Below are 15,944 nucleotides of genomic sequence, written 5' to 3' on the forward strand. Positions count from 1 at the left end.
GCTGGGAACCTTTCCTGTCACAATCAGGGGTGGAATGGGTGGGCTGCTACTGCCGTGCCGTGCGCAGAGGTCAAGGCTCGCTGCTAAACACCCTGCACTGCATACGACAGCCTAACAATCATGCATCCAGCCCCGAATGTCCGTAGACCCGCTGCGGAGAAGGACACGTTAAAGAACGCTGCCTGGTCCCAGTCTATCCTCACGTCCAAGGATTCAAAAGTAACTCCTTCGAAATTAAACAAACTGTGGAAAGCCACGGATAATTCAACGCCTCGTTCATGTTACAAGTCTCTTCCATCATAAAGGAAAACTGAGGACTTAAGATTTTTAAAAAGGCGGAAGGTGGTGGTGGAAGAGGAGGGGGTGGGGGTAAGCTCAGGAAGCAGAAAGGAAATGCAAAGTGATTACTGGGGTTAAGAATTAAGATAATATGTAGACGCTTTTCATCCCCAGGATTTTCACTAATCCAAATGTTCAAGTACTGCTTGGAAATCTAACTATCTGGAGCTGGTTAAATGTTACCCTGAGCTCAACCAACAATTCGTTCCGGGACCCAGGGGACACGGACGCCCGATGAGGCCGGCCTGTCTTCCCGCTCGTCCCGCAGCGTCAAGGCCTGCCAGGTGCTGGGGGCGGAGTCCCGACAGGCAGCAGACGCGCAAGGCGGCAGGCCGGCGCTTCGCCCCGGCGTCCTCCAGGCCTCCGCGCCACCGGGGGCGGGGCCACGGGGCGCGTCCCAGTGCGATGGCGTCACAATCCGGCGCCTCGGGGCCCGCCCTCAGCCGCCCGCCGCGCGTCAGTCTCCGGCTGCTGCGCCGCCCCGCCCTCCGGCTGTCTTTCGCCGAACCTCTGCAGCGGGGAGCCGGCCCGGCCCCGGGAAGGGCTGAAGGGGACGCCCCAAGTCCCCGCGGTGTGGCCGCAGGAGGACCCGAGCATGGACGCCAGCCGGAGAGGTAAAGGGCCGCCGTCGCGGACGCCCGCCGGGTGCCCGGCCCCCTCAGGTGTGGGGTCGGCGTCGCGGCCGCGCGCGCGCGCTCCCGGGCCCCTGCTTGGTCGTCAGAGTTGCCACCGACCCCTCCACAAGCTGTCCAGGCCTCTCGCCGCCGAGGAAGCCCTGCGTGCGGGCTCCCCAGGTGCGCTCCTTGGCTCAGAGTTTGTTACCCCGGCTCCGAGAGGCCCTGCCCCCTCAAGTCGGGGTCGGAGGCAGACCAAGCAGATGTGGCCTTTGGAGTCAGACTTCCCTGAACCCCGAATCAAGTCTACACCCCCGCCCCGGCCCCCTGCACTTAGGGGTGAGCTTCGGTCTCTTCATCTCGAACGTGGGGGTAAAAACACCCATGTCTTGGAGCTCTTGAGGATTAAACGCAGATAATACCTACAAAGCTCTTGGCACACTGTTACTTAGGAAATACAAAATCCTCCGTACGGTAACCACGCCCCCCAGCCCCGCCCCCAAACTACCCGGTAACCCAGGAATTCGACAACCTCACAGTGAATATTGATTGCCTAGGAATCGTGTTAAAAATGCAGGTCTTGACGGAGGGGCTAAGATGACGCATTTCGGATGAGCTTCCAAATGATGTAGTGTTGCTGGCTACAGTTTCAGTAGCAAAGGACTAATCCATTTTCACTATGTATACTTGGACTTGACTGAATACTCTGGGTTAAAATGGGCGTCACTGTGGAACAGTTGGAACCACGTAACTTGAAATCTCTAGGAGTCAACCCAACCCAAATAGTTTGCATCTAAACATTTTGTGAGCAAGGCAGATAAGGCGGTCTTCAGACTTCTCCCTATTCAGTGTTCCCATCTATTTTAAATTATACCTTTAAACCAAGCTGCCAGATGGTTCCTAGCAATGTCTTGCTTTGCATACAAGTGTGCCTTTATTATGTAATCATGGATCAAAATAAGTGCTGTTCTGAATGTAGGAGATAACTATTCATTGATCAGCAAGCTGTATTTTCTGACAGTTTACCATCTAAGTTCCAGAAAAAGCAAACAAAAATACGTTTATGGTTTTCAAAAGTTTTACCACAGAAGCTAACATGACACTTGCTGTATACTGGAAACTATTCCGAAATTATCTCGAGTTTTCATGCACAAAACATCTTGTACATTGATTTCATGGAGAATAAACTAAGAAGATCATAAATAACTTGCCAAGGTCCCAGTAAGTAACACAACAAACTTTCAATCCAGATGTGATAAAGCAAAATCTTAGAGCAACTTAACTATCTCATGATAAAAATGGGAGCATGGGAAAGGACATATGTAAAAATTAGAGTATCATAGACTTAGTCTATTTGTTAATTAGGTTGTTTTTAAAATCAGGTTTATGGGAATCCCCTGGTGGTCCAGTGATTAAGACTGTGCTTTCACTGCAGGGGGTGTGAGTTCGATCCCTGGTTGGGGAACTAAGATCCCGCATGCTGTGTAGTGCAGCCGAAAATAAACAAATAAATAAATAAAATCAGGTTAATGTAAAAAAAGTAAACAGTTTTCTGTTTTTATAACTTCCCAATTTAGCTGCATTTTTAGGACATTATATAATGTATAGTGTCAAACATTGCTTTTCATTGAGCTTTTAAGGAAAATGTAATACTCAACAGAGATCTGGGGTAATTGTTAATAGAAAACCATAAGTAAATTTAGCTAGAGCTAAAATGCTTAACCAGACATGGAACAATGAACTGGTTTAAAATTGGAAAAGGAGTAAGACAAGGCTGTATATGGTCACTCTGCTTATTTAACTTATATGCAGAGTTTTTGAAGTCGAAACTCCCTACCTCAGAATTTGATGGTATTGGCTATAGGACCCTTAAAGAGGTAATAAAGTTAAAATGAGATGGTTAGAGTTGCCCTAATCCCACTTGGGGGCTTCTCAGGTAGTGCTGAAAGTGAAAGTGTTAGTCACTCAGTCATGTCTGGCTCTTTGGAACCCCATGGACTACATAGCCCACCAGGCTCCTCTGACCATGAAATACATGCAGAGTATATTATGTGAAATGCCAGGCTGGATGAATCACAAGCTGGAATCAAGATTTCTGGGAGAAATAACAACAACCTCAGATATGCAGATGATACCACTGTAATGGCAGGAAGTGAAGAGAAACTAAAGAGTCTCTTGATGAGGATGAAAGAGGAGAGTGAAAACTCAACATTCAAAAAACTGATATCATGGCATCTGGTCCCTTCACTTCATAACAAATAGAAGGGAGGAAAAGTATAAGCAGTGACAAGTTTTCTTTTCTTGGGTTCCAAAATCACTGTGAATGGTGACTGCAGTCATGAAGTTAAAAGATGCCTGCTCCTTGGAAGAGACAAAGCTAGGCGGTGTATTAAAAAGCAGAGACATCATTTTGTCAACAAGGGTACATATAGTCAAAGCTATGTAGTCATGTATGGATGTGAGAATTGGACCATAAAGATGGTTGAGTGCTGAAGAATTAATGCTTTCAAGTTGGGGTGCTGGAGAAGACTCTTGAGAGTCCCTCGGTCTGCAAGGGAATCAAACCAATCAATCCTAAAGGAAATCAACCCCGAATATTATTGGAAGGACTGATGCTGAAGTTCCAATACTTTGGTCACCTGATGTGAAGAGCTGGCTCAGTGGAAAAGACCCTGATGCTGGGAAGGAAGGAAAGCAAAAGGAGAAGGGGGCAACAGCGGATGAGATGGTTGGATGGCATCACTGACTCAATGGACGTGAGTTTGAACAAGCTCCAAGAGATGGTGAGGGACAGAAAAGCCTGACGTGCTGCAGTCCATGGGGTCGCAAAGAGTTGGACATAATTTAGCGACTAAACAACAAAATTGCACTTTTTAAATTGATTACATTTCATTACCTTTGATGATTTTAAGAGCTCAAGGTACTAAGACATCTAAAGTTATTTATCTTTTGTCATTTATTGTCTCTGACGTTGTGCTCTCTAACTTCTCTGTATAGACCTGCTTTTTCTTTTTCTGTGAACTGTAGGGAAACACACATTCATTAGAAGGAACTTGGAAGGAAGAAACTGCATACAGGGAATAAACTACATACTTCTTAGCCTGTTTCATATGATATAATAGTAGCATGGAGCATGATTTGAGTACTGAGCAATTTATATTGATCAGGACAGTGTAATGGTTAAGACTCAGGAGCCAGACTGCTGAGGTCTTGGGCAAATGACATGCCTTATCTCTTTGTGCTTCAGCTATACAGTGGACTGACTTCCCTGGTGGCTCAGACAGTGAAGCGTCTGCCTGCAATGCGGGAAACCCTGGTTCAGTCCCTGGGTCAGGAAGATCTCCTGGAGAAGGAAATGGTAACCCACTCCAGCATTCTTGCCTGGAAAATCCCATGGACGGAGAAGCCTGTTAGGCTACAGTCCATGGGGCCGCAAAGAGTTGGACATGAGTGAGCGACTTCATTTTCACTTTCTTTCACTTATACAGTGTGAATAATGATAGTACCAATCTCATAGAATTGTTTTAAGGATTAAGTGAGTTTCTAGCTACAGAGTGGTTGAAACATTGCCAGGTACACTTAGCAGTATTCAGTAAGTGAATACAAGTGAAGAAATCCAACTCAAATTGATTTAAACAAAAGTGGGAATTTTTGAGCTCCTATGGGGAAAAGTCTAGGGAGGGTAGAGCTTCAAACATGCTTATATCCCAGTGCTCAAGCAGTGTTACCAGGGATCTTCCTTGGTCTTGGTTCCACTTACCTCTGTGTAAGTTCCCTTCTCAGACAGGTTACCATTATGTAGTGTCAGGCCTGTTTATGTTCTGGGGATTTCGTAATAGTTCCAGTGAAAGTCCCAGGACTGTGTCTCATTGTCTGGACTTGGGTCACATAGTCCTTGCTGATTTAGTCAACATAACTGGCCAGTTTGGGATGATATGCCCACCTCCAACAGTGGGATCCTCTTGAACCAACTAGGCTAAGAGAGGGGAGGAGTGGTTCCTCAAGCAGGTTGAGATCCTGTTTTCCTCAAAGGGGCGCTGGATTCTGGGCAGGCAAAAAGTCAGCAGTTTTTTCCTCTGGAGAAATAAGATTTGTTTGAGTTTGGTGGTTAGTTTTCTTCTTGTATATTTCTGTATACTCCTTCAGGACTCTTTACTACCAACTCAAGTGTTACCACCTTGACTTCTCTCATCCTAAATAAGTTAATGTTTTTCCTTCTTGCTCTCTGACTTACGATATAGACAGAGCTTCTTTTATATTCTTATTTCAGGTGGGTTTTTTTGTTTGTTTGTTTTACTCTGTTCTAGCAAGATTTGTTCTAGCATCCTGGATTTTAGTTCTGCTGTCTAGATACCTGTTTTTGTTTTCAGACATCCATCTTTCTTTCAGGCTTTGACTGTTTCTTCCCCACACCTTTATAGCTTATAAAGCAGACTGGCCATTTACCCATTTAAAACATGTCTTGGGATACACTATATTTTGCTTGTTGAATTCCATTAAACTCTGTGTACAAAAAAGATCTTCACAACCCAGATAATCACGATGGTATGATCACTCACCTAGAGCCAGACATCTGGAATCTGAAGTCAAGTGGGCCTTAGGAAGCATCACTATGAACAAAGCTAGTGGAGGTGATGGAATTCCAGTTGAGCTATTTCGAATCCTGGAAGATGATGCTGTGAAAGTGCTGCACTCGATATGCCAGCAAATTTGGAAAAGTCAGCAGTGGCCACAGGACTGGAAAAGGTCAGTTTTCATTCCAATCCCAAAGAAGAGTAACGCCAAAGAATGTTCAAACTACTGCACAATTGCACTCATCTCACACGCTAGCAAAGTAATGCTCAAAATTCTCCAAGCCAGGCTTCAGCAATATGTGAACCGTGAACTTCCAGATGTTCAAGCTGGTTTTAGAAAAGGCAGAGGAACCAGAGATCAAATTGCCAACATCTGCTGGATCATCGAAAAAGCAAGAGTGTTCCAGAAAAACATCTATTTCTCCTTTATTAACTATGCTAAAGCCTTTGATTGTGTGGATCACAATAAACTATGGGTAATTCTTCAAGAGATGGGAATACCAGGCCACCTGACCTGCCTCTTGAGAAACCTATATGCAGGTCAGGAAGCAACAGTTAGAACTGGACATGGAACAACAGACTGGTTCCAAATAGGAAAAGGAGTACGTCAAGGCTGTATATTGTCACCCTGCTTATTTAACTTATATGCAGAGTACATCTTGAGAAACGCTGGACTGGATTGCCAGGAGAAAATATCAATAACCTCAGATATGCAGATGACACTACCCTTATGGCAGAAAGTGAAGAAGAACTAAAGAGCCTCTTGATGAAAGTGAAAGAGGAGAGTGAAAAAAAAAGCTCAACATTCAGAAAACTAAGATCATGGCATCCAGTCCCATCACTTCATGGCAAATAGAGGGGAAACAGTGGGAACAGTGTCAGACTTTATTTTTCTGGGCTCCAAAATCACTGCAGATGGCGATTGCAGCCATGAAATTAAAAGACGCTTACTCCTTGGAAGGAAAGTTATGACCAACCTAGACAGCATATTAAAAAGCAGAGACCTTACTTTGTCAACAAAGATCCATCTAGTCAAGGCTATGGTATTTCCAATGGTCATGTTTGGATGTGAAAGTTGGACTATAAAGAAAGCTGAGCACTGAAGAATTGATGCTTTTGAACTGTGGTGTTGGAGAAGACTCTTGAGAGTCCCTTGGACTGCAAGGAGATCCAACCAGTCCATTCTAAAGGATATCAGTCCTGGGTGTTCATTGAAAGGACTGATGTTGAAGCTGAAACTCCAATACTTTGGCCACCTGATGCAAAGAGCTGACTCACTGGAAAAGACCCTGATGCTGGGAAAGAGTGAGAGCAGGAGGAGAAGGGGATGACAGAGCATGAGATGGTTGGATGGCATCACTGACTCAATGGACATGGGTTTGGGTGAACTCCAGGAGTTGGTGATGGACAGGGAGGCCTGGCATGCTGCAGCCCATGGGGTCACAAAGAGTCAGACATGACTGAGTGACTGAACTGAACTGAACTGTAACTCAGCCTTCCTATCTTGGAGATTACCCCTCAAAACACAATTACTTTTGGGGGACAGACGTTGTTTTGTGATGAAGTATATATCTAGTTTTCTGACAGCCCATCTTGTCTGAAAGGTGAGATACTGATGTTAGGGGAGATATTAGTTTTCCATACCCCAGTGTTCATTACAGCACTGTTTACAATAGCTAGGACATGGAAAGCAGCTAGATGTCCATTGACAGATGAATGGATAAAGAAGCTGTGGTATATATATATATATATACATACAATGGAGTATTATTCAGCGATAAAAAGGAACACATTTGAGTCAGTTCTAATGAGGTGGATGAAACTAGAGTTTGTTACACAGAGTGTAGTAAATCAGAAAAACAAACTTTGTTTACTTTTGCACATAATATGGAATCCAAAAAGATGGTACTGATGAAATTATTTGCAGGGCAGCATGGAGACACAGACATAGAGAACAGACTTGAGGACGTGGCTGGTGGGGGGAGGAAGGAGAGGGTGGGATGTATGGAGAGAGTACCGTGGAAACATACGTTACCATATGTGAAATAGAGAGCCAGTGGGGTTTGCTGTATCACAGGGAACTCAAACCAGGGCTCTGTGACAACCTGGAGGGGAGGGGACGTGTGTACCCGTGGCTGGTTCCTATTAATGTTTGGCAGTTTACAATTCTGTATAACAATGATCCTTCAATTAAAAAATAAATATAAATAAAAATATAAAATAAATATAAATAAAAAATTAAATATAAGATGTATAGATAGAATCCAAGCAGGACGGTAAGTGGATTGGACTAAATGAAGCTTAAGACATCTTTAATCATTAAGTTCTGATATGTTTATGTACTTTTACATAATAATTTTATAGTATATAATTTTATAAGTTACTAAATTACTCTGTGAGAGGATTACTTTCTTAAAATTATTTTTAGGGACCGGCCAGCCTTTGATTAACTAAAATAGTTAATATGTATATATATAAATTCAAAATCTTATTAATTGTATCTCAAAATCATTTAAAAACCAGTAGGTCAGTGATTTACAGAATAAAGTCAGTACATCCTCAAGTAACATAATTGATGTGTTTATCATTTTATCCAGTGAAACTTAAGTCTCAAGGCAGAACTTTTTAAAAAATAACTTGTTTTCTTAAAAGAGAAAGCCTTTTATCTATGGCAGCAGGATTTTTATGTGACATATTATTGCTGGTTAGTAATTGAATTGACTGAATAAATTTTACAATTTTGGTAAAGATAAGCTTATTATTTTTTATGCGTTCAGTAGTGTCTTTGTGAAAGTTGTGTTTCACTTGTCCTAATTCATGTTTTTTTGTTAAAAGTCAGAGCAACCTCTGTCCTTCCCACATTTGGTCCATCATGCCTATTTAAAGGACACTTGAGCACCAAAAGTAACGGTAAGTGAGGCACTTAAAATGGTACGACATGGTTAAGAGACTGACCAGCAGTGTTTCCGCATTTGTAAATGACGCAGCTTGGTGAGAAGAGGCTTCGTTTAGTCAGTGTTTGAGCTTCACGCTCTGCCGTGCCCGCTCGCGCGCTGCCCTTCACTGCTCCGTGGACCGTCGCCCACGGGCTCCTCTGTCCGTGGGGTGCCCCAGGGAAGGGTACGGGGGTGGGCTGCTGTTTCCGCCTCCTCACACTACCACTTAGAGTTGAATACTGCAGGAGTTCCTGCGACGAGAGAGTGTGGGAGTCCATCCGCCCTAGACGGGGCCCTGGTCGCCTCCTGCCCCCGGCAGCAGCTCCGGTCCAGCTCTTCTGTTGCTGGCAGACGGCCCTGGCTGAAGTCTTGCCTTCCCTGTTAAACTGCTGATTAGCAGGTGGTTAAAGACACAGCACTGAAGAGGAAAAGCCAGGCACAGAAAGAGAGCACTTAAAAAGTCCATTTTGTATCAGGAACACTTATACAGTTGGGCCTCTTTATCCAGTTGGGATTTCTGGATCCTCTGAAAGGAAAATCTATATTTCTCTAAGATGTTCTCTAAATCTATATTGTCTAAGATCTAACATCTTAAGATGTTTTCACATTTTAAGGACTTTAAATTTTAATGTACATTTTAAAATATTTTATAATTATAGCTTAAAATGTTTAAGCCTGGGTTTTTGGTCAAAATAATTGGAAGTCTTTTTTTCCTTATTTACATGGAAAAATATGATGCTGATCCTACACATGGGAAAGAAGAATCATTTTCAATTACTCATTTATTTCTTGATAATAAAGTATATATACACATAGAGCCAGAATCATAAACTTGGAAAAATAATTTTTAAATAAAAATTTTGAACTAGCTTTAAAAGATACCTACATAGAGAAACAGGCTGAAGAGCAGTATGTCATTTACTAACTTTTTTTTTAAAAGAATACGTGTGCAGAGCTGGTATAGGAACAGTGAGTGTAAGTATGAGATTGCTTTGGTTCACATCTAAACTACATCCTTTATCAGCTGTGTGGCCTTGACGACTTTACGTCCCTATTCCTCAGTTTTCACATCTGATGATGATGACTAAATGAGTTATTACATGTAAAGAGCTTAGAACAACACATGCATGGTACCTGTTCAATAAATGTTTTTAGTAGTAGTTGTAGGATCAGTGTCAAGGTTATCATTATTGCATATACTTTTATTATGCATAGAATTTCCTTAGACATATGCATTAAAGAAGTAGCAAAGTTTACTTCTGGGAGAGAACACTTAGGGTCAGAGCAGGAAATTCACTACTTTTCAGTGTCTGTGCCATTTTAGCTGTGATTTTTTTAAACTACATGCGTGTATTATTCTCAAAAACTGTTTAATATTTTAAAAAGTTATGCCTGTGTTTATGTTTATATTTTACATGTTTATACTTGTATATGCATGCTTAATTCTAAGATTTCTTTTAAGAGTTTAGATGAGGTCAAGAAGTTTAATGTCATCTAATTTCTTTGTGATTGTTCTTGTCTTAAAGTTGTCCTAATACTTCAAAAGAATGCAGTAAACTGATTTGTAGGTCTTGTTTTCAGGTATAAAATTAGAAATTTTCATCTCAGAATAGAATCTTCACCTGTAGGATTTGTTTGATTTCCCAGACCAGTGTATTCAAATGTTAACCATGATACCATTATTTTATTATCAGGCAGGCAGCTAAGCGTTTTTAGTTATGAGGTTGAGAGCTGTCAGTAAGAAATAGTTTTGTAAATGTAATGGTAGATCATCCTCCACAGCCTCCCCAAAACTCTCAGGCTTGGAAAACTTGAGAAGGTTAGAACCCAGAGTAGTCAGTATCTCGTCAGGTATCATTGCAGGATGACGGCTAGGACACACTCAGCATCACAGATACAATGCCAGTATCTCCATGGTTACAGTTCAGAACATTTTGTAAAAATGTACTTAATGAATAACTTGTTTATCTCATGATGATTTTTAAATTCATTTTAAGTATATAATGATTAAATGTGTTTTAATTTTTAGCTTTTTGCACTGACTCCTCCTCTCTCAGACTAAGTACCCTCCAACTGGTCAAGAATCACATGGCTGTTCACTATAATAAAATCCTTTCAGCCAAAGGTAAACATGTGCAAATGTTACTTTCTCTACCCAGTTTAAACCCTTTCCAGCTTCACTTCTAATTTGTGTTAATGTGTAGTGAAAATGAATACATTATATACCAGTGGGTTTGTGCTTGGTGTAGTAAAGTACCAACTACAGATTCTATACACCTAGCAAATTCGGAATGCCATTTACTAACTGTGTTTGAATATAATGTCTCTGTTGTTTCGTTTTACCTGTGTTATTCCTAATATATTTTTGTGATTAGATGCTGATCTTAATACTGTGATTAGACAGTAATTTATGATCTGTTCTTTTCTAACCCATTCATTCTTTTACGTATTGTCTATAGTGGCTTTGTACTAAAAGGCAGAGTTGACTAGTTGTGATGAGGCTCTGTGATCCTGCAAAGCCTGAAGAATTTACTGTCTGTCCTTTTACAGAGCATGTTCATGACTCCTGGTACAGACCATTTCATCATTTCGCCAAAAACTTCTCCTTGGTCCTTTGCAGGCACTCTCTTCCCTCCAGTTCCTGGCAACCACTGATCTCCTTTCCTTACTGCAGTTTCGCCTTTTCTAGAATTTCATATAAGTGGAATTATACTATATGTATCATTTTGGATCTAACTTAGTTAGTTAACACTCTTGAATCCATGGTCATTATTTCTTACTTGTTATTGCTAAGTAGTATTCCATTTAATGAATATACCATAGTTTGTTTATCGAAGTTCACCAGTTGGTGTACATTTGGGTTATCTTGATTCACTTTTGGCTATTAGTAATAAAGCTGCTGTAAACATTCATATAGAATCTTTGACCATATGTTTCCTTTTCACTTGGATAAATTTATTTACTAGGAGTGGAACTGTGCGGTAATATAGTAAGTGTATGTTTAACTTTATAAGAAACTGCCAAACTGTTTTCCAAAGTGGCTGTCATTTTTCATTTCCATCTCTTCCACATTCTCACCAACACTTCCTATTGGCAGTCCTTTTTTAGCCACTCTGTGGATGTGTAGTGGTATCTCATAGCATTTTAGTTTGTATTTCCCTAATGCCTGATGATGTTAAGCAGCTTTTTTTCCTTTTTTTTTAAGTTGAAGTATAGTTGATATACAATATTATGTTAGTTTCAGATGTACTGCATAGTGATTTGACATTTGCTTATGCTCTGAAATCAGCAAGGTAAGTTTACCAACCATCTGTCCCCATAAAAAATTAGTTACTGTTTTATTGACCCTTTCCCTTATGCTATATATTACTTATTTGCAGCTTACTTATTTCATAGAAGGAGGCTTGTACTTTTTAATCCCCTTCACTTATTTTGCCCCACATTCTCAGCTTCCTCTTTTTTGCCAACCTCATTTACTCTCTGTATCTGAATCTTTTCATTTTGTTTGTTTTTCAGATTCCACGTATAAATGAGATCATACTGTATTTGTCTTTTTTGTCCAGCTTCTTTCACTTCCAATAATACCGTCTAGGTCCATTCATTTTGTAGCAAAACACAAGATTTCATTTTTTGTAGCCAAGTAATGTTCCATTGTGTATATATACCACACCTTGTTTTTTCATTCATCTGTCAAAAGATACTTAGATTGCTTTGATATCTTGGCTATTGCAAACAGTGCTGCAGTGAACATAAGCATATAGCTTTCCAAATTAGTGTTTTAATTTCCTTCAGGTAAATTCTCAGAAGTGGAGTTACTGACACATATGGCAGTTCTGTTTTTAACTCTCTGAGGCGCCTCCTCACTGTTTTCCGTAGTGACTGCACTAGTTTACAGTCCCACCAGCAGGGCACGAGGGGGTCCCTTTCATTGAGCAACTTGTCTTACTCTTATTTCCCATCTGTGTGTCGTCTTTGGTGAAATATCTATTTAACTCTTGCCATTTTTTAGAAAATGGGTTGCTTGTCTTCTTAGTATTAAGTTGTGAGAGTCCTCTTTATATAAATACAGTCCTGTGTCAGATACATGTTTTGCAAATGTTTTCTCCCAGTCTGTGATTTGTCAATTCATTTTCTTTATTTAAGTTTTTATTATGAAATAACTTTAGACTTAATAGAAAAGTTGCAAAAATAGTACAAGATGTCACAGAAACCCTTCACTTGACTTTCTCTGATATGAAGATCTTATATAGCTATAGTATAATTATTAAAACCAGAAAATTAATATTGACAGCATACTATTAACTGTAGACCTTATTTGAATTTCACTAGTTTTTCACCCATGTCTTTTACAGAATTTTTTATTTTATCATTTGAAGAACTAAAGTTTTTAAAATTTGGTTAAGTTTTAGCTCCTACATTAAGTTTATAATCCATTTTGAATTAGTCTTTGCATGGGGTATTATATAAGGATCAGTTTTTATGCCTAAAAATAAGTGCCTTTTGTTGAAGAGATTGTCCTTTCCTCATGGAACTGCCTTGGCACTTTTTAAAAGATAATTGACCATATGCAAGGGTCTGTTTCTAGACTTACTCTTCAGTTCTGTTGATCTGTATGTCTGTTACAACACCACACTGCCATGGTCGCTATAACATTACAGTGAGTCTTGAAATCAGATGATGTCGCTGCTCTCATTTTGCTTCTTTTCCTCAAGATTGTTTTGGGACTCCAGTTACTATGTTAAGTGAATGATACAGGTAGGTGAAGTCAGTGATGCTCAATACATTTGTTTTCCGATGTTCACTCTTTCATTTTGAAGAGTTTACTTTGCTGTGTTTTCAAATTCACTAATGTTTCCTTCTGCAGTATCCAGTGAGCTGTTAATCCCAACCAGTGTGTTTTTTATCAAGGATATTTTTCATCTCTAGAAAATATCAAAACAAGGAACTTCAAGTTTTGGAACTTCTTATGATTTTCACTTTTCATAGTTATTGTCATTTATAAATATTAAGAATAGTATTAAAACAACTGACTTCTCTCTTTCAGCTGCAGTAGACTGCTCAGTTCCACTAAGCATGAGTGCCAGCATCAAATGTAAGTAATTTTTAACATAACCACCTTTTTAAAAAAAAAATTATGGTAAATTGCGCACACAACTTAAAATTTACCTTCTTAACCATTTTTAAGTCTACAATTCAGTGATGTTAAGTGCATTCTTCTTGTGGTGCAGCCATAACCACTGTCCATTTCCAGAGTTCTTTTCATCTTGGCAGAACTGAAACTCTGCCAAATTTGTTGTGATCAGTGTATCCAGGGCAACAGCAAGAAGAGCTGTGTAGCTGGTGTGAAATAAACCAGCTGAAGAGTGACAGGTGATGAGGTCATTTAGATAGGTCAGAGAGATGCAGACCACCAGGGTTTGGCCGTTTGCAAGCGCTTGGGCTTTCACTGTAAATGACATTGGAAGCCATTAGAAGGTCTTGAGTAGAGGAAGAGGACTGGCCAGTTTAACTTTAAAAGTATTTCTCTGGCTGGTAAGTTGAGAATAGTCTACAAGGGGCAATGGTAAAAGCAGAATGACAGTTGGGAAACAATAAATCAATGAGAAGTACTGGTGACTTGGATCAAAGTGCTTGTAAGTCGAGGTGGGGTGTGGGGTGTGTGTGTACAAGCTCAATCACTCAGTCCTGTCCAACTTTTTGTGACCCCCAGGGACCGTAACCCACTAGGCTTCTCTGTCCATAGGATACTAACTGTGCTTGTAAGTAGAGGGAGTATGAAATGGCTTGATTCTGGAAACTTTTCAGATGTCTGTCAACAGTATTTCCTGATGAATTGGATGTTGATAGAATATGAGAGAAAAACAGGAGTGAGTCAGAGATGACTCCCAATGCTAAAAAGACAAGAGTTATAATTTACTGATGTTGGAAATATAATAGGAAATTATTTAGGGGAGGAAGTGAATCAAGAATTCAATCTTGGTCATTATAAGTTAAAAATAAATACCTATTAGAAATCCAAGTGGAGATGCTGAGGAGGCAGTTGGAATACAAAGCCTGGAGCTCAAGAGGAGGTTTCAGGGTGGAGATAAGAATTCAGAAGTTGACAGCATATATGTTATACTTACAGAATTGCTCCTATTTTTTGTTTTTAGAATTTAGACTTATTGCTTATTTATCCCATGATACTTTCTGCCTTCAGTTGAGACAGGAGTTTTTCTTTATGGTCATGTAAATTAAAAAAGTTGTGATGTCTAGAACTGCAAAGATTATCATCACCACATTGAAGTATCGTTAATAATCATTACTTTGTGTGTAACATAGCTGATGTACATTCTAAGCAATACGAACTTTCTTAGAAACAGGCTTTATAGACATATTTTCAAAAAGAAATAAATCTCTGGCCTTGAATCATCTCTGTTTTTATAGTCTTCTGTCAAAGCAGACAACTGAATTGATAATTTCAGTCATTTCTGAGCTAGGATATCTCTATACTTTGTTGAATTGTTTAAGTAACTCCATATTCTAATGCATTAGAAAGAAAGGCTTTCCTTTTTATGTCTCTAGTTTTGGCTGTGCAGGGTCTTCGTGGCTGTGCGTGGGCTTTCTCCAGGTGCAGTGAGCAGAGGCTGCCCTTAGCTGGGTGCTCGGGCTCGCCTTCACTGTGCTTTCTCCTGCTGTGAGCGCAGGCTCTGGAGGAGGGCTGTCGCCGTGGGGCGTGGGCTCAGCTGCCCCGCTGCGTGTGGAACCGTCCTGGGCCGGAGACTGAACCCGTGTCGTCTGCCTCGGCGGGTGGAATCTTAACCATTGGGCCACCAGGGGAGTTCCAAGAAAGGCTTTACCTTTTATAGCAGTTTTATTGACAAATAATTTTCATACCATAGAATTCATGGATTTTTACTAAATTTACAGAATTGTGCAGTCATCACTACAAACCAGTTTTAGAATATTTTCATCATCTTAAGAAGATCCCCAAAGTGGTAGCTTTGCAGCTGCTTCCTCATTCCACTCCCAGCCTTGAAAGCCACTAATCTGTTCTCTTTCCCCGCACGTGTATTTCTCAGTTGGTTGGCACTTTCGCTGCTCATCTTTTGACCATGATGAATAGTGCTGCTGTGAACACTCGTGTACAGGTCTTTCTGTATGGACGTAAAGTTTCATTTCTCTTGAGTATACACCTGAGAATGGAATTGCTAGCTCATCTCATAACATTACATTTAACTTTTTAGGAGATTCCCAAACCGTTTTCTGAAGTGACCATACCATTTTACATTCTTGCCTACGACATATTAGGATTTCAGTTACTCCATATCCTTGCTAACACATTATTGACTCCTCTTTTGATTAATAGCCATTTTAATGAGTGTGAAGTGGTATCATGATTTTAATTGCATTTTCCTCATGATTAATGATGTAGAGCATTTTTATATGCTTATTGGCCATTTGTATTAAATATATCTTTAGTAAAGTTCTTTTCAGATGTT

General features: G+C 40.3%; 1 protein-coding gene across 1 annotated transcript in view; it reads left to right on the forward strand.

The window, feature by feature from the left end:
* The first annotated feature begins 786 nt into the window (after nucleotides 1-786).
* SPATA7 (spermatogenesis associated 7) overlaps nucleotides 787-15,944 on the forward strand; it is a 38,679-nt gene continuing 23,521 nt past the window's right edge. Inside the window, 3 exon segments of the mRNA XM_020890586.2 lie at nucleotides 787-953; nucleotides 8,363-8,437; nucleotides 13,508-13,555. Of these exon segments, the coding sequence (XP_020746245.2) occupies nucleotides 935-953; nucleotides 8,363-8,437; nucleotides 13,508-13,555 (142 nt within the window). The 5' untranslated portion in view covers nucleotides 787-934.

This window comes from Odocoileus virginianus, chromosome 6 (genome assembly GCF_023699985.2).
Source record: "Odocoileus virginianus isolate 20LAN1187 ecotype Illinois chromosome 6, Ovbor_1.2, whole genome shotgun sequence".
NCBI classification, from domain to species: domain Eukaryota; kingdom Metazoa; phylum Chordata; class Mammalia; order Artiodactyla; family Cervidae; genus Odocoileus; species Odocoileus virginianus.